The sequence below is a fragment of the Onychostoma macrolepis genome, chromosome 17, assembly GCF_012432095.1.
Source record: "Onychostoma macrolepis isolate SWU-2019 chromosome 17, ASM1243209v1, whole genome shotgun sequence".
Taxonomy (NCBI): Eukaryota; Metazoa; Chordata; class Actinopteri; order Cypriniformes; family Cyprinidae; genus Onychostoma; species Onychostoma macrolepis.
Window position 1 is genome coordinate 13,202,734 of NC_081171.1, and position 20,108 is coordinate 13,222,841.

General features: G+C 38.1%; 1 protein-coding gene across 6 annotated transcripts in view; it reads left to right on the top strand.

The window, feature by feature from the left end:
- Positions 1-20,108, top strand: part of ehbp1 (EH domain binding protein 1) — a 142,556-nt gene that overhangs the window by 70,591 nt on the left and 51,857 nt on the right. For all 6 annotated transcript variants that reach the window (XM_058750157.1, XM_058750158.1, XM_058750160.1 and 3 more), the window contains 5 exons: positions 6,967-7,145; positions 8,727-8,775; positions 14,419-15,297; positions 16,707-16,748; positions 16,840-16,980. In XM_058750157.1, coding sequence (XP_058606140.1) covers positions 6,967-7,145; positions 8,727-8,775; positions 14,419-15,297; positions 16,707-16,748; positions 16,840-16,980 — 1,290 coding nt within the window. The remainder of the gene's footprint in view (positions 1-6,966; positions 7,146-8,726; positions 8,776-14,418; positions 15,298-16,706; positions 16,749-16,839; positions 16,981-20,108) is intronic.

Here is a 20,108-nt window from a genome sequence, read left to right on the forward strand (position 1 = left end):
AAAAAAAAGTTTGAGTGGTAGTGATTAACGAATTTATGGTTCTGATAATCACAAAACACAAAAAGAATGTTGCTAACCGAACATTCATTGCATGAACAAAACAACACAATCTCAACACAATATTTTCTTTAATCTTTTACAGAAAAAAAAGAAAGTTATACAGGTGTGAAACAACAAAAGCTTGAGTGAATCATAAATCATGAGGTTTTTTTAGTGAACTGTCTTGGCTACATTGCACACCCATTTTTCTTTCCTCAGAAACAAGCCTATAAAAAAGTGAAGGCATTAATTACTATTATTTTAATGGATTTTTCTTTTTTGTGGGTTCAAAATCCCCCTGGTGTACCTGTGGTTGTGAATCACTTCATATAATGTGAAGAAAACACGGCATTTGTCAGAGTTTATGGTTCTGTTGCTGGTTGCGTTTTTGTGTCTTTCATTATCTTAAGTGTGCGTCTCGTCTCATCTCTCATGCGTGATGCCGTTTGATGGTGTGAAACATGCCACGGCAAAAGCCTTCCTTCCTGACTCCATCGATCCCGCTTCACACTCCGGCCGACGTATTGACGTGGGCGTGTTTTGATCAAGGCCTCGTTCAGATAGGGGTGACTTTGTAATTATATTCTTTTTAATTGCTTTCACTTATCAGGGCTCTCATCTGCCAACGAGACCGTACCGCCGCGGACAACGATCTGACGGCGGAGCACACCTGATGTTTCCCTCTCCTCCTCTCCTCATCCCTCTCTCCCTCCTTCTTCTTCTTGCAGTATTACTGCCGCTCTGCTCTTAATGAGTTTCCGTGTGCATTGCGGATTCATTGATAAATGACAGCTTTATCAGAGCAGATCGCTGAACTTCGCCTCCTGTAATTTGTTTGTAGAGGAGTGTTGTCTAAAGCAGATTAACGCTGTATAGATTTAGTTTTTCCTGCTCTACACACCCTCTCATCCCTGCTTTAACTAACAACGCCGCTTTAACACAAAAAAAAAAAGTCTTTTGTACATTTGTTTGCCTTTATCTCTCATGTCTACATTCGCCTCAATAAATCAAATGTTTTTTAGGGTTTGTTTAGCGTGGCGGTAATTTGAAGGTTGTTGTTAAGTTCGGTGTGCTTTGCCAGAAATGTTCGCATGTTGATGATGTTTAGCGTTACAGCGATTTGAGTCTTTCGGTATGTTTCGTGAATGCCTGCCTCCCTCCATCAGAGAGCTAACAGCGTGCCAGTCGCCTTTTTTGCTTTTCAATACTGTTTTTTTGTGTGCGCGCGTGTGCAGGCCTCACTAGATAAAGCTCATTTACACAGTTCAGAGTTTTGGGCTATGCCTCTTCGGCAGTGTTTTCACCGCCTCTAACGTTAGATTACACCACATTACACATGTATAGCACACGAGCGCGTGCGGGAGATTTGCTCTCGCTCGTATCCTCCCAAATTTCCTTATGTTTTAGCGAGTGCTGTTGTGTTTAAATTTTTAAAGCCGTGTAGCTTAGCATGGGAAACAGGCCCCGGAAATGTGATTTAGTCATGCTCGCATATTTTGCGTTTTTGTACAAGGCCCAAAAAACTCCCCCTCAGCCTCAAGCTTAGGCAAATGAATTTTGCTCGTTTCTGTAAGAAAACTTGGTAAGTTTGTAATGTGAAATGACGAAATTAATATGAAAGTGTGGTCGTTTGAGCAGAGGTGAAAACATCTTTCTTTGTCTTTAAGGAAGCAAAAGATATGAATACTTTTAAAGTTACAATCTCTCTTTTTTTTTTTTTTTTTTTGCTAAATTCGTACATTTCTGATCTGGAAGATTGTATTGTGTTGACGACTTCCTGAATCCTTCCTTTTATTGATCCTTGTCAGATAGCACAATCTCTTCCACTTCAAAACGTTGCATATTGGAGAGGCCGCTGCTTTGTGATTGAATTTCCATGTGGGCTTCAGTGTTTTCAGTTTTAAAATGACACTGTATAATTACAATAGTAATTTGATATTACTTTGTGTTTCTGTGGCATCATGTTCCATACAAGTTCTCATTTTTATAATTGAGCTTTTGATTTGGTTCAAAGCTGTTGAATGTCCAAGATAATCAGAAACAAAAGTAAAGAGACGAGACAGAGATGCACATTTAGGGACAATGTAGTCATTAGATTTAAGGTTTAATTGGATAATTGAAAAGCTATTACAGGAAACAAACACATTGGTACAAGACAGTAAATAATTGAACTTATTGGAACGCCACTTGACGAATCAAATGACAGTCCCAAATCTGAACTGATGCAGTGGGTCAACTCCCTAAGACCATAATATGCTGTTTAAGAGAGTTATGAGAGTGCTGACCTTGTAAATGTGTATATACACACACACACACACACACACACACACACACACCATAGAAAGATGTTGCCAGGCATCTTAAGTGGATTACAACTTTTAAAGAGTATGTGCGTTATTCAAAACTTCTGCTGTTTTGGTACCTTTTTGTGTGTGATTGCATCAGTTTAATGAACTTTTTTCCTTGCATTTCTGTTGAATTTCACAGAATATGTTTTGGCCCTAGAGGTCTCTAGGTTAAAATGTTTAGTGTGACAGCATGAAAATAAAATTTTTAAGAGCATATTAATGGAATGTGCAATGAATGACTTTAGATTAAGAGGGTTTTTTTTTTTTTTAAGCTGGATCACACTCTCAGATCATCAGCTTTGAGCAATAAGACTGCCATTCTGATCACATGACCTCTCCTAGTTCCTCTGCCAAACTCTTTCTCCCCATCTTCTCTCTCACCCTTCATCTTTCCTCGTCTCGTTCAACACAGATTAAGTTTTCCCCCTCCTCATCTCTTTTTACCTTCTCCTCCCTCCTCGCCCCTGTCCTCCACCATGTGTCAGGTGTGTGTGTACATTTGCTGCCATCATGAATAATGAATATCTTTTCTGTCTCTGTCTTATTTTTGGCAGATGTTGAAATGTGCTGCATGATTTTTTTTTTTTGCTGTTTTGTTTTTTCTTTCCTTTTTGTGTGTGTGTGTTGGATAGTGATGAATGCAGCTTCATTTTAATATGTTCTGTTTGTGGGAAGAAACGGCACTGTAATCCTGTCCTCCAGCACAGAAACACGCCGCTGCCAATCGTTTATTTTTCTCCTCCTATCCCCACACCCCCTCCCCCCGCGACCGCTGCTCAGGGCAAGACAGCGCAGTGTTTGATAAGTACACGCGCTCTATGTGACACCAGAAATTCCCGTCAGTGTTGTTTCAGTAGATACATGCAGTTTAGTAAGAACGTGCACTCAGTGCCGTGAGCTTGCGAATGAAGGAAGAACATTTACGCGGTTTCCAGAGAACAGTTTTTTTGTTCAGTTTGAACAGTGAAGTACTGCTTCATCATCTTACCGAAATGTTATTTTGTGAATGCACAAGATACAGTATTTGACTATTATTATTATTATTTATGGCATTGGGTTTAACTATTAATGTTTTTTAAAAACCCAATGGAATGATTTTTTTTTTTTTTATCTTGATCAGTTTGTAATTAGAGAGAGGTTCTGATGTTTTGTTGTGGAAGAGTTCAGTGACTGACAGGAGAAGTGTTCAATAGTTTACACCTGAAGCCTGTATTTTACAGTGAAACAGTTCAGCAGTTTATATTTGAACAGTATTGTTTACATTAGATCAGTTTACATTCGAAAGAATTAAGCACTTTACAATATTTAAACAGTTTAGTATTTTCTCTTTAGTGTGTGTGTATATATATATATATATATATATATATATATATATATATATATATATATATATATATATATATATATATATATATATATATATATATATATATATATATATATATATATAAAATCTTATCATTATACATTACTGACACTCTGTCCTCCAATTTGATACTGTTAAGTGCTTTGACACAATCTGTATTGTTAAAAGCGCTATATAAATAAAGATGACTTGACTTGACTATTTGAAAAGTGGTTTACATCAGAACAGTTAAAAAAATCAAGTTCAAAAGGTTTTTTTTAAACCGTTTACAACCGTATAGTTCAGCAATTTGTTTAAACAACAATTTAGTTTAATTCAGTAATTAATATACAAGCAGTATAGTTTACAGTCAAACAGTTCAGCATTTTACATTGAAACAATTCAGCTGTTTTTGAAACAGTTTACAATAGTACAGTTCAATTGTTGATTTTTAAAAAGAACACTTTAGTTTCTATATGAAGTATTTATATTTGAACGTGGTTTAAAAGAGAACAGTTTTGAAGTTTATATTTCAAAGTTTTTGAAACTTTTCAGCTGTTTATATCTGAAACATTCAGTTTTCAGTTTAATAAATTTACATTGAGTCGTTTGTTTATATTTTTATCAGTTTGCGTTCGCAATGCAACAGTTCACTATATCTGAATAGGACAGTTCAGCAGTTATATATTTGAACATCACAGTAGACAGGGGAACAGTTTAGCAGTTTTCAGTGACTACTTCAGCATGTGTGGCATTTTAGCAAATTGAACAGTGAGACTTCAGCGTTTTTTAATGGGTCATTTCAGTCATTGACAGTAAAACAGGTAGACAATTTAGAATCAACCCGCCTTACAGAGGTGGAGGATGAATTAAATAACAGCCATGGTTCCTGGGAGTTAAAACGTGTCTCGGTGTGTCAGTGTTACTGTTTTCCTCCTGCCACATAGGTGCCACAGGGTACTGTTAGCCTAAAGAGCCGAGTGCTCCTAAATGGCTGTTGTCTTCTAATTGCTTTAATAGCACCTGGCCGGTAATCCCAGGTAATTATTGAGCTGAAATTAGACAGCTACTTCAAACATCTCTTAAAAGGAGCAAAGACTGCCTCAGGAACTTACAGCTCTCTTATCATGCATGCCGGAAAAGTGACATGGAAAAGTGGTTGCGGGTTTGTATTCGTGTGGAGCTTAACGTGTTCTTCCCCACCCCCATGTAGCATGTGAGCGTATGCAGGGAATACTTGTGTAGTCCGTTCAGTTCATCACTCTTAGTTTCTGCTCTGGGTGAATCACTGTTGTTGATCTCTGATTGAATATGAGACCCTTTAATAAGGGGAACATGCTTTTTTATAATTAAATGATTAAAGCAGGACACTTGAATTCTAGTTTGTGGTCACTTAACAGAAAAGGAACAAAAGAAGAATGAAACAAAATGAGATGTTCTTCATTAAATGTGACTAAAATACATTTCATAACATTATACAACTATTGTCCTTCATTGTTGGGTGTTTACTGTTGTGGCAGCATCTTGAGCATTGTTATTAGTCTGTTTGTGTGTGTGCATGTGTTTCTCTAGAGCAGAAAGGCTCTCGGAGCCCCAAGGGCCCCTCACTTGACTTTTCCCTCCTGCTCTTTCAAGACAACCTTAACCTTTCAAATTGTGCAGACAGACGTATAAACGCACAAATAACACACTTGCCCTCAGTGGCATTCGTTCGGATCTTAGCATTTAATTATGATAATATAAGAGGCAAGCATTCGAAGAATTCAAAGGAAGTTACAGCTTTGGCGTCTAGCCAATCTACTCAAACCACACCTTTAGGATGTCACGCTTCTCTTTATAATTTCATTGTTCTTTTTCTAGTTTTTGAGTTTTGGTCTGTGATTTACATAAGTCTGCTCTGGGCCCCTCACAAGCATTTTTTTTAGGTCTGTGTGTCCTTGAATCCTCCTGCAGTAGCAGATTCTGTCCAAAAGGGGGCGTTGTTAAGCTGCCGTACATGCGTGAAATCTTGGCCAGCTGATGTATAGCACTCTTATCAGGGGAAAGGCAGCGTCTCTCTTCCTTTGCACACACAGATCCATACAGATACCTGTCCTATGATAATGTATTTCTGCAGGATGAGCACTCTTTTATAACATGTTAGATTTGTATTTAGATGTGGAATCTATCAGGGCTGCATTCATCAGATAGCTGCAAGTTTTGTCTCAGGCTATTTGATTATCGTTATTAAAAAGTTATTGTGAGGGGGAAAAATGCGAGCGCATGCACCACAGAATATGAATTCTGTGCGATACCATATCCGTAACGCGGCGGCTCCGTTTTTAACGGGATTATGTCCGAAAGTGGCCAGACTCCCGGTGCGAAGGGGTTCTGCTGCTTTGTGTTCCTGGATTTGCGGGATTAGAATTCTCGTTGCTCCGTTTAGTTGGACTCTTAATCCAGACTGATACAGCTTCAAAGGCTGGTCTTTATTAATCATGTGTTTACATTATCCATGGTCATACACTCCTTACAGACCAAAGCTCTCATTAGAACGAGCATGTAAGTCCTTTGTGTGCATTTTTCTGTGTGTGTGTGTGTGTGTGTTTGTTCAAATTAGAAAGAGGGTTTCAACAGAGGCGACTTTTAACAAAACTGAGTTTACAAAGCTAATTGGAGAGAGATGGGTTGGATCTGATGTTCTTGATTGGAATTTGAGGACTTTTGAAGAAAAGAGAGACAGTAAGAGGGTTGTATGTGTGTGTGGGATAGAGAAAATTAGTGTGTATTTGAAAAATGGTCAAGGCTTGGGCTAAATGAGTTGTGTGTAATTTGGTGTACAGTTCACTTTCCTTATAATTATGAGTTGTTCTCTAATTTGTTTCCCTTTTCTGAATGCGTTATGCTACACATTCCTATTATGTATAATGAAAATGAAAAGAAGTTTCTTTCTTTAACCATTTTGGCTAGTAAATGCAGTTTTGAGCTTTTTTTTTTTTTTTTTTTTTTTTTTTTTGCCTGCTTGTGAATATTAATTAGGTTATGTTTAATTATTTTAATATATTTAATACATTTTAGAACATTTCTGTTAGTATTTTGATAAAATAAATAGACTGTGAGATATGTTGATCCAGATGTCTGTTCATTTCCAAGTCAAAGCTGATATGTCATTAATTTTGTAAATAATTTGAATGTCAGTAGCACATGTTCATCTCTCTTTTCTACACCCTTCCCTCTCTTTCTCCTTCTCTATAGCCAAGTCCATTTCCTAGTCCTGTTCTTGGTGGGAGGCCGAATGCAAGTCAGTCTCTGTTGGCCTGGTGCCGTGAGGTCACGAAAAACTACAGAGGTGTCAAAATCACCAACTTCACCACTTCCTGGAGGAATGGACTGGCATTCTGTGCCCTGTTACACCACTTCAGACCCAACTTAATGTAAGCCATGCACATTCATGAAAAAAACACACTTATACACAAGCCTCGAAGCACAGGAAGTGCTTCTGGAGGTGGTTCTGTCAGCAGTACCCATGTTTAGCGCATGGGGTGCTACACAACTTACCCCACGTTAAAGAGATAGCTCACCCAAAAATGAAAATTGTCATATCGTCTTTTATGTTTCACATGATGACATGGTGAAACCATTTCACTTAAATGATTTTATACACTGCCAATCAAATGAATAATATATTTTTTGATCTTGGGTAAATTTTCTTTGATATAAAACAAATTTTACCTGCCATGTGGAAAATTCACTTTGACATGCAGAAGCATTAAAAAAAATCACTGTGCTCATGTGCATCTTTCAATCACAGTGACCAAAAAAAAAAAAAACATTACAAGTCAGTTAATAATTTTTGAATTAGCCTTATGACACTGGAGATTCACAGTTTACTTATTATTGATTGTTCATTTTATTGTTAAGCCATTTTCAGCTGTTGCCTTTGATCAAAATAATCATCAGGTGACTCATTAACCTCTATATAATTAATAGCGACAACCCTAAACTCTATGTATACACAACTCACTTAATTCACCTCTCTCTCTCCCCCTCTGTGAGAATCTCACTTTGTGTGGGGGGTCTAATATGGTTTCTGATGGAGAGTTTTTAATCCCTCTGTCTTATTTCTGAACATTTCTGTGTCTGGTCTCATCAGGAATGACTCAAATCCTCCTTAATTACTACACTTACAGCAGATTCATCACAGTGCTGACAGCGCCACGGCCAACCACCCTCTGGGTTTAGCATACGCTAAAGTACCAGGAATCTGGCCGCCATCAATTTAAGGAAGATATATCGACTGATTTATTATCTTTTGATATTTTTATGAAACATTTGCTTTGATTTTAACATGTATTAAGACATCATTTTCACACAAGATAAGAGACAACCTGCTGTTTGCTTCATGAATGAACTGACCATTATTCCATTTATTTTTCTGTTGTAACCAAGAATGCAGGCAGAAATATTAATTTATATTATTGTATTATACTTTTCACTTTTCAAAGTACATTGAATAAAATGTACAGTAGTACCAGCTTAATATGGGGTTTTACTAAAAATATGGCTTGTTACAGAAGTTGAGTGTGTTTATAAATGCTGTTTCATGTGAAGAAAGTCCTTAGAAGGCTTTTAAAGCACATTGTGCCTCAGGGGACAGTACACAGCCCACATCAAGGTTTGAACGACATGTAGTGAATGCTGAGGCTTATGATATAAGCAAAATGAAGGATATTGTCCATTTTTAGAGTAGCCCACTACTATTTCCCCTGCTGAAGAGGAAAGACCCCAGGCACACAGTGGGTAGGGTGATGGAGAATGAGAGATGAAACGTTTAATGTGTTGAGTGGTTGAGTAAAAGGGTGTGTGTGTGTCTAAATTTGCTTGCACTCACACACACTCTATTAGTTGTGTTGATTGCAGAGCTGTGAAATTGCATGTTACAGCCATTACATGAGACGCATATTTAAAGCTAACTCTCTCTCTCTTCTCTCTCGCTGTTCTTTCCTCCCTCCTAGTGACTACAAGGCTCTCAATCCTCAAGATATTAAAGAAAACAACAAAAAGGTAAATGCTACACACTCTCTTCCACTCTTCGTTTGTTTGTGCATCAGTAATCCTCCTCATAGGTGATTTGTTTTGTTATAACTCTGATTCACTCCCACCCAGCGTTCTCTAATTGCCACTTTCAGAATGCGGCTCCCCTGCCGACACTGATGGAAAGAGTGTGTGTGTTTGTGGATGGAGTAAGTCACCTGGGAGTCGTAAGATAGCATCATAATTCATAAACATGCTATAAATAAACTTTACAGGCTTCTCTACAGAGAGAGAGAAGAAAGAGAAATAAATGGATGTTAATCACACACTTAGAAGAAAATGCAGGACCAAGGAGTTCCAAACAGAAAAAACATACACACAAACTTGTAAACATACTTGTGAAGACTTACTATGAAAGGGAGAGTTCACTCAAAAATGAAAATTCTGTCATTAATTACTCACCCTCATGTTGTTCCAAACCTGAAAGACCTTTGTTCATCTTCGGAACACAAATTAAGATACTTTTGATGAATTCTGAGAGCTCTCTGACCCTCCATAGACAGCAAGCATCCTTACAAGATCAAGGCTCAGAAACGTAGAAAGGACGTCATTAAAATAATCCACGTGACATCAGTGGTTCAACCGTAATTTTACGAAGCTACGAGAATACTTTTTGTGCGCAAAGAAAAAAACCCAGACTTTATTCAACAATTCGTCTCCACCATATAGCGCCATTTTGGAGAGTATCACATACGTAAACAACATATGCAATGCATGTACGCGGATACGTTGTTTACGTTCAGATCAACGTGTAAACAACATAAACAGCGTATCCGCGTATGGTGCTGCTGTCACAGAACAGCATACATTGTTTACGTATGTGATACTCTCCAAAATGGCTCTATAGGGTGAGGCAGAGGAGATGAAATGTTTAATAAAGTTGTTATTTTTGTTTTCTTTGCACACAAAAAGTATTCTCGTAGCTTCATAAAATTAACCACTGATGTCACACGGATTATTTTAACGATGTCCTTGCTACGTTTCTGGACCTTCATCGTGTAAGGAGTATAATCGCTATACCCCGACCCAAGCCCGTATAGGCTTTTGAAATATAGTTATTTATTAATTTTCCTTTTTTTTTTAGCAATAGTTTTATATGGACACAGTTGATCTGCACCCACTCAGCATATTAGAGTGGTTTCTGAAGGATCGTGTGACGCTAAAAACTGGAGTAATAGCTGCTGAAAATTTAGCTTTGCCGCCACAGGAATAAATTACATTTTAATATATTAATATAATATTCACATATATAAAATTATATATATATTAAAATTCAGTTGATTATTCACAAGCTGGATGGAACCTTTAAAAAAAAGATATAATCTGTTGCTTTGCACCCTTCCATTCCTCTCTTTTTCTTTCACTTTCTTTTAGTCACTTTCTTCCCTCTTTCTCTTGTTATTGTTTTACATTACACATTGTTCCATCGATTCAGGAATTTTCATTGGGATGTGCACAACGAATGAGCTTTGAGAGAGAGCGAGGAAGGTGTGGATATTGCTGCCTGTCAGCTCTCAAATGCCTGTTTAAATAAACCGCCAGGTGGCTGAGCCAACAAGGATTACTCCAAGCATATCTCTTCCTCTCTCTCAAAACACGCACACACAATGCACAGCAGCGCATGATACGAAGCAAATGTATATTTGCTGAAGAGTTGCTTCCTGGATTTGTTTGGAATCTATTTGGATTTGTGGATGTATAAAACTTAATTCCTCTGTAATTCCGCTCCATTGAACGATCACTGTATTCTGGAGCGCTGCAGATTAACTCTTATTTCAGCCCTCAGATTAACTCCATTTAGACTTTATTAGGTGTATTTAATGTGCTCCTCGCTCTCTCATTTCCCTCCATTCCTTTCATCTGTCATCACTTTATCCCTACACTCAATACCTGCAGTCACTTCCTGAGTTCATTTCCTGCTCTCTCTCGTTCTGGGACTATCATATATGCAGTTTTTCTCTCTCCGACACAGCAAAGAGTGTGTCCTCTCGCTCTCTTTCAACGATAAATGACTATCCCAAGCTGAGGAGGTTAAGAGCACTCTATACAGCCCCAAACACACACACACACACACACACACACACATATATATATATATAAACTGCATTCATTTCCATGTGATAGAATCAGCGCAACCCTCTCTGGCCCAGCCGTGATTGCAATAATCTCCATTGAAATATGACAGATAAGAGCAATCAATAGCAGAGGGGAGAGGAGAGGATGGTTTGGTCATACAGGCAGTGAAAAGAATTATTTTCTCTGTGTGTGTCTAGAGAGAGACTAGCAGTAATTTCCCATGATATCTGATCTGTGCGTGCACGTGTGCGCGTGCATGTGTTCCTGTGTTCCTCGATAAATGTGTGGACAGGGGGGAAAGTCCCCTCTGGCTGTGTTTGTGACTGACAGCGATGGATACCTGTCAATCATTCAGCGATGTCATTCACAAAACAAAACGCTTTTCATTGTCCGTTTAGCGCGGGGGAGGGGCTGACCGACCGGAGCAGGAAGGGAAAGTCTTGAACACACGATTGCACAGTTCACACGGGTTATTAGTGCTGCTGCATCATTTACACACACAGAGAGCAAACAGAACACTTCTGTTAGTTGAATAAATGGCTTTTGTAGTTATTAACGCAGTACATCAGAAGCATGTTTTTGGGCTTATATCATCTGAACGTGTTGTTTGGTCACACAAGCTGCTGTTTACATGGTGTATTTATTTTAATCAAGCATGATTTGTTGTTTTGTAGGCTAGAGCAATGAGACTGGGAAGACACCTTTCTTGTTTCCCTTTTCTTCCCTCTCCCGGCCAGCTTGATGCTCTCTGTATTAGACATTGATACATATACTCTTTATAATATATGTAATTTAATATAACATAATAATTATAATGTAATAACTTTAATGATATATATTTTATATATATTAATCATTGTTATTCATTATATTTTTTCTTATACTTTATTATTATTATTATTATATGTGTTTTATACACTAACAATCAAAAGTTTGGGATAGGTATGTTTTTTTTTTAAATAAATTATTTTATTCAGTAAAGATGCATTAAATTGATCAAAGTTGACAGTAAAGATGTTTAAAATGTCTCTGTTTCAAATAAATGCTATTCTTTTGAAACATTCTTTTGACATTCATCAAAATATCCTAGAAAAAATGAATCGCACATTCCACAAAAAATATTTAGAAAAATGTTTTCAACAGTAATAATACGAAGAAATGTTTCTGCAGCACCAAATCTGTGTTTTCAGAAAAATATTTCTAAAGGATCATGTGACACTGGAGTAAATAACTTTTTTTGTTGTTGCTGTTGGCACCAGTAGTCTCGTAGGCAGCGTGCCAACAAATAGCGCTGTTGCGTTTCGTGCATCCTGAGTTCGAGTCCAAGCTCGTGGACCTTTCTCAGTCCTCCTCCCTCCCACTTCGCTTCCTGTGACTGTCCTGTCCTAATAAAGGCAAAAATGCCAAAAATAAATGTAAAAAAGGAATAAATTACTTTTTAAAAATATATTAAAATAGAAAGCACATTATTTTTACATTGTAATAATAATTCATAGTTTTACAGTTTTTACTGTATTTTTAACAAAAAATGTTTGATTTTTTTTTTACAAAAAAAATTAAAATACTGTCCTGTCAAAAACTGTTTTTTTTCACATGTGAAAGAAACTTTAGATTTGTGCCACATTAGGCTGCAGTGTGAATGTAGTTTAAGAGTCTCCATCAGACACTTTAGTTTCGTTCATTCCGCCAATTATACACTCTTTCTTTAGAGTTAATACCCAAACAACACATACCTGCAGACTTTGTTTTCCCACCCTTATTCGTTCCCCTTTTTTCTATTCCGCTGTTTGTACCTTACATTTCCCTCTCTCTGCAAAGGTCTGCATCACCATCGCTATTGTTAGCCTCCAGCAAACAGGAAAAAGAGAAGGCACGAGAGAAAGAAAGATGTGATTAATTGTAAATTGAGAATCAGCTTACCTTTGATTATCCCTCCCCTCCCTTTCTCTTGCTTGCTTTCTCTCTCTCTCACTCATGCCAATAAAGGGGACAAACCTGATAAAGTCAGTAGATGGGTAAGCGACAGAGTTTGAGACAATAGTCAACACTCGTCAACAGGGTGAAATTGTCTTGGCCATCAGCTCGGCTCTGATAGCGGCTCTGATAAAGTGAATCGGGGGCGAGACAGAAGGCTAATTTGTAGGCTTTTCTTTATACTGTTGTATTCTCAAATTCTTAAGAGAAAGTAACTTTTCTTTCATTCGTTCGGTGGATTACGCCGATAATGTCAGCCAGTTTACTTTCACTTCTTCCTTCCGTTTCTGTCTCTCTCCCTCTATCTCCTGATCAGGGATTGAGTTTGGCTGTTTGATTATCTGCCTGTTCTCCTCAACCGGACAAATCAGTGCAATTATACTCACTGCCGAGAGAGAGAGAGTGACGGAAAGGGGGAGAAAGAGAGAGGGAGAAAGTGAGAGAGATGGAAGGAGGGCGAGTGGGAGATGTATGCGATAAGACTGAGGCAGGATTAGTTTAGTGTTTCTTGGTATCGTGCTCTCTTATCATGGAGAACCATCCTTGACATTAGCTGTCACCGCCTGCCGCATCCTACTGATCCCAGCTTGTCTTATCCCAAATCTAATTCCTGCATGCACCCTACACCCTAACTGCCTCTCCCTCCCATCACCCTACAAACCCTCTTCTTCCCTTTCACCCTTTACCCTGGCATTCCCCTTTTCCCTTCATCCTATAGCTTGGCCTTGCATCCCACTCTACACACTATAGTTTACCCTTTCACCCTACACCCTATCATTAATTTTCAGCCTTCACCATCCACCCTGTTTGTCCCTTTCACCTTTATGCTACCTTTTCCTCCTTAGCTTTCAACAAATACACTACCCGTCCCACCTATTTATTTCACCCTTACCTTTCTTCCAACACCCTACAAAATCCACCCTTTCCACCTTAATTAGCACCCACTATATTCCAAATAAGAGTAGAAATTGGTTTTGATAAATAAATCTATAAAAGATTTTGTCTTTTTTGTTTTTGTTTTGAAAAAGCAGTGTTAATTTATTTATAAAGCTCTATAGACTAACCCAGATTTTTTTATTTATTTACTTTTAATTTGATAGAATTATAATCTATTTAATTTGATGAATGATTTGGCAAATTTTATTTTGAAGATATCTCATCTTTTTTTTTTCTGTCATGTTCTATCACATATTCTATTGTTTATTCATTTATTTATAATTTAGTATTTATTTATTATTTATTTTATAGAACAATTTTCTGACCCAGATTTTTTGTTTTAATTTTGAAGAATTATTATCTGACCCAGACTTATTTTAGTTTTGATGAACTTTGATGCACTTGGTTGACAGATTAATTCTAGTTTAGTTTAGAAAAATATAGTAAATTTTGCACCCTATATTCAGCTATAGTGTTAATGGTTCTGCGAAGGATTGACACAACTGAAATGAAATCAGTCAATTTTTTTTCCTTCAATCAATTTTTTGTTTTATGTACTCTGCTTTATTTGATTCTATCCTTTATTTTCTATGATTTATTTTAAACATCTGTTTTTTGTGTATGCAGGCATATGATGGCTTTGCCAGTTTGGGAATCTCTCGGCTTCTGGAGCCGTCTGATATGGTTCTACTGGCGATCCCGGATAAGCTGACGGTGATGACGTACCTGTATCAGATCCGGGCACATTTCAGCGGCGAGGAACTCAATGTTGTGCAGATCGAAGCAAACAGCAGTCGTAGCACATACAAAGTTGGAGACTTTGAAACGGATACAAACAGTTCGATCGACCAAGACAAATTCTACGCCGAGCTTAACGACGTTCACCGGGAGTCCACCAATCAGGATGCCGCAGCAACCAACGGTGGGCATGGTGTTAAAGAAGAGCAGGAAGTGAAGTCAGTCATGACAGTTGGGGGATCTGGTTCTCGATCCGTCTCCCCAGGGGAAGTTCTAAAAGATGTAGCTCCATCTTTACGGGCGACTACAGCAGACCGTGACTCTCCAGTAGCTCCAACGGTCACTGAACCTCACCCACGACCCGCCCAAAGCACCAGAACCAGCCTGGAGACCTCCACCAGCCACACTCCCGCTGAAGAACAGAAAAAACTCCTCAAAGCCGATACACTGGACATGGGTGATCTGTCTCACAGGCTGGAGAGAGAAAAGGAGAGAGGGCAGTCAGGTGGGTTGACCACTGTTAACACCAGAGATTCCAGGGAGCAGCACAAGACCCCACGTCCTGGTGAAAGACAAACTGAATCTGGGTCACCCACGTGGCAGACCGGGTCTTCTCTAACGAACACACATAAACTGGGCTTCACGTGTAACAGAGACACTGATCTTATCAAGAAGAAGAGAGCGAGTTTGCGCCACTCTGAATCTGACAGCACTTCAGACAGCAGTGCCCAGACCAACCATACACACACACCTGCTAAACTCACACAGGTAAATGTCAACACGAATACAAAATTATCTATCTATCGTACTGTCGTACTGTTGTTTTGTCGTTCTGTCATTCTGTCACTCTATCGTTTTAACTTTCTACTGCTCATTATTTCTGTCAACCATTCTGTATTCTTTCTTTCATTCTATCCATCTTTCTTTCTCCCTAAGGTCAATAAACCTTAAAACTTCTGAGCCTTTTTTCAACATTTTTTTTTTTTTCCTAGTTGAAATTCCCATTATACAAATTTCTTTGTCATATGAATTTCTTTGAATTTCAAGTTCAGTTTTATTTCACTTTAACGGAAATTGTAATTCTGCATCCTATTTGCTACCTCAATTTAATTTCAATTTAATTTCAGGAGTTGAATTGGAATCATCAATTTTTTAATGTCCCAAGATTCTGGATAACCTGGAAATATCAAGGAATTTTTAAATTTTAAATGTAAAAAATAATTTCCTGGCTATATACTCAGTTCTAGAGTGTTTAACTGATTAGAAATGACACTTTGTGTGTGTCATGTAAAAATTATTTAAAAAGTCATGGAAACATTATGGAAATTTTTTGGTCAAAAAGTGCGAGAACCCTGTTGAGCAGTCAAAATGACCATGGTCCAACACAAGCAAGCTAACATAAATACACAGACACACAATTTTAGGTAACAAACTCGGGTAGATACACATGCATGTTAAATGAATAATGCCCTGAGCGTTCCCAACAGAACAGCAGTTACAGCTTAAATGGGAAAAGCTGCCATATAAAATCAAAGCACATAAAACTGTTTGAAGCTTTTTACATGTTTGATATTTTTGCCATTTTGTGAGACGCCTGATCGGCACAGACAGCAGCCGCGTGTCACTCGGAGTGGCATGTCATTATGTTCGGGCTGTCCCGCCTGCAGCTCTAATACTGACACGGGTTATAGCGTGTTCCGCATGAGAGCCTCTCCTCATCTATACAGCATACACACACTTGCAGGTATTGCAGCACAACCAACTTTTATCACACTCTCGCCATGTATCACTGTCATTCCTTCCACTGAATAACTTTCCGGCTTAGATTTGTCCTGATTTTGTTTTGACATGTCATCAAGGCCACAGCTGTGACATGACAGGGGCGTTACCATGGTGACAGTTACTTTTTTGGGCGCTTCGTTTGGTTGTTTTACACCCTTTCTCGCCCGCGATGTTAACAGTGATCAGGAGCAAATGTTACTCTATCTTCTTTCAGCCGTCAGAATCACCGCCATACCAATCAGCCAATCAGCTGCCTGCTGGAGCCCGTAATGAGAGCGCAAAGCTTGATAGCGTTAGGAAGAGATGCTAATCTGACTCGCACAACATATAGGGTGATAGGGCACCCACAGATTTGTTCTTATGTTATGTTTTTTTTTTTTTCCATGTTTTTTCAGGAAGTCTTACCCGCCCCAGTGTCTAACACCAGTGAAGAGAAGGTGAAACAGATCATGCTCATGCAAAGTGGTTATACAAAGTGTAACTTTGATACACTCAGAATTGAATGAAACCTCTTTTTGTGGATTGCAGAAGGTCCTGTCTCGTCAAGAGGAGCTGAAGGAGAGGGCCAGGCTGCTATTGGAACAGGCCCGTAGAGATGCTGCCATGAAGGCTGGAAACAAAAGCACCACTAATGCACAGTCACCTACACACACTCCACAGATCATTGATGTGAGTTTACACACACGTACACACTTTTGCTTAGATGTCAACATCGACAGCCATTACTCCAGTCAAATTATTTGGTGCTCAAAAAACATTTCTTGGCAATACTTTACAATAAGATTCCATTTTGTTAACATTAATTACATCAATTAATATGAATTAACAATGAAAAATACTTAAAACATTTATCAATCTTGGCTAGTGTTAAATTCTGTATCTGTTAATATTATTTATTCGACCTGAGCAAACATGAATTAATGAACAGCTGCATTTTTATTAACTAATGTTATCAATGATTAATAAATACTGTTCGAAATGCATTTCTCAATAGTTAATACTTTAATGTTAATTACATTTACTTTTAGTCATTTAGCAGACGCTTTACCCAAAGCGACTTACAAATGATGACAATAGAAGCAAGCAAAACCAACAAAAGAGCAATAATATTCAAGTGCTATGACAAGTCTCGGTTAGCCTAACGCAGCATACGTAGCAAGGTTATTTATTTTTTTAATATATATTATACACTTACATATAACAAAAAGACAACAAGAAGATAGAGTAGAAAAAGAATAGAGAAAGCTAGTCTTAGAGGCCTTTTTTAAGAAAACAAGCAGTTAGAAAATGAATAGAGAGTGCAAGTGTTAGAGGCTCAAGTCAACAAATAGATTAAATAGAATTAGAATAAAGAGTGCTAGAGTTAGAGGGTCAAATAAAGATGGAGGAGATGTGTTTTTAGCCATTTCTTGAAGATGGCGAAGGACTCGAATTCCGTTGGGCGGGTCATTCCACCAGGAGGGAACAGTTAACTATTTTAAAGTGTTCTTATTATTATCAGTGTTGAAAATGAATTAATAGGAAGATAATAAAAACAGCATTTAGAGATCATTATAAAAGTCTTTACTTGCACTTTTGATCAATTTAATGTGTATTTGCTGATTAAAAGTATTAATTTAAACTTTTGAAAGGTAGTGTGTATACAGCTAATTATAGTTATGACTAAAACTCAAAGCCTCCTTTAAATGTTAACCTTTCGGTATTTTTGTATATTTCGGTTGTGGATTTTACAAAAAAAAAAAAAAATTTCTTCAAATATAACAATTCTTGTGACAAGCTCTTCCATATACATTTTGATAAGTGCATATACACACACAAGTTCTTACCACTATTCCCAACTCCTCTCAGGATGCTCCCGTCAGACGGGAAGTAATAGAGAGTAAAATCATTCTGTAGCCAAGAGCCTGCATGCTAGAGTCTCTCATTTCACACAGGACAGGTCTTTAAGGGTTACTCAAGGACTCCAGGTAGTGATGTAGGAAGTGACCAGTCAGAGAACATCAAATGCTAAATAAACATGCTCTACTGAGCTCAGTACTGCAGGATTGCTGACACTTGATGTCGAAAAGCTCAGGCCACATCCGAATAACATTTCAGTTCTTCTGACATCCTGTTTTAGTGGAAGAATAGTGTGAAACGCAATGGCATAAACATACAGAACCACGGGGGAGGGGTTTTCAGGACATGATGAAATATCTGGCGTGTGGCGGATTTATTCAGACGTTTTGCTGTATGAATTTTAAAAGGAAATGAGATGCCCTTGAATGAAATGCATAAGAAAGCAAAGAACAGGAACAAGAAGGCACCTCAGTGTGATGCTACCATAAATTAAAGTTTTTTTTTTGTTTTTTTTTCAAAGAAAAATATTTTCTTTTCTCATAGTCTCTCTCGCCTGCAAAAGTCCTCTGAGCTCTGATGAAGGGGAGATGGTCCTCGTCCCGTAAATTAACCAAGAATTAGTGTCTGTGTGTGCGTTCGCAGCGCCTCCATCCCAAGGACGATGTGCTAATGAGGCTTCAGTGCATTAGCGTGCTGGAATATTGAATTGTTTCACTTTTTAATAGAAAACATTGATCAAAAGGGAGCGTGGCTTGGCACGCTGGTAATTGTTAGTGATTTAGATTAGATTAGTTGATGTCTTGTTTTGATTAGTAGGCCCTGTTATCTTATCACTGGCCTCTGCATGAAGCTCCTCCACTAAGAAGAGACTTTACGCTTTAGCATGCAGAGGGAATATTTTAATTAAATTAAGACTTGCTCCATTCTTTCAAAGCGGAGATAGAGATGGAGGGGTGAAAGTGAGGATGGATGAGAAAGAGAGAGAGAGTGAAGTCATTGGGGTGTAGTGAGCTTTTCAGTTGCGCACTTTAGCATGGGCCAAAATACTGTGCTTTTTTTTTTTAACTGCCAGTGCCTAAATAATCCTGCCATTCAGATGATATATAGAAAAACAGGGAAGATTTGAATAGTATTACAGTTAATATTCAGCTTGATATTAAGGTATTTACTGTGATTTTAATTGAATAAATGCAGCCTTGGTGCAACTAGCCCTTCAATATCCTGCCCCAACTTTCAACAGGATAAATGTTTGTCAAAAAGGGGTCTTTTAAATGAAGCACTGCCTCTCCGTGTGTACAATATTGTTAGCAGTTAGCATACAGACTTGATTGTGTGTGAGAGTGTGTAGGATGGCCAGCGGGCCAGTCATTGTCCTCGGTCAGTGGTGTGTTTCAGTGGGCCCATCAGTGAGCCCACCCCTCTCATCAGAACTGCTCTGTGTATGTGTGTTTCTCTTGTTCTTTTACATGCCATGTTAATTGTGCTCCATTGTGCTGCATTGGATCTCTTGCTTTGATCTTTGCCACCACTGTCTCTTTCCCTCTTTCTTTCTCTGTCTTTCTGTCTCCTGCTCTCCTACTCTTTGCTAACTCTGTGTATATGTGTGTGTTTAGGCCTTTGATAGTAGGATAACGGTATAAATTGTTTAGTAGTGGTCATTGTACTATGGGTAGGTGGCCTTCACAATCCATTAGAACCAAACCTCTGAGTTGCTCTCATGTTCTTCACCCCCTGGTGAGAGCAAATCGCTAATTAATGAACAATTAGAAAAAGCAAAGCGGCACAACACCCCCTTTATGCTAGTATACACATACACTCTTGAAGGAATGTTCCAGGTTTAAGTTAAGTGCTATTGACAACATTTGTAGCATAGTGTTGAGAGATTCCAGAAGTTTTAAAAGACGCAATGTGAATCTCATTTATGTATTTTTATTATTTTTTCTTTTTTAAATAAAAGC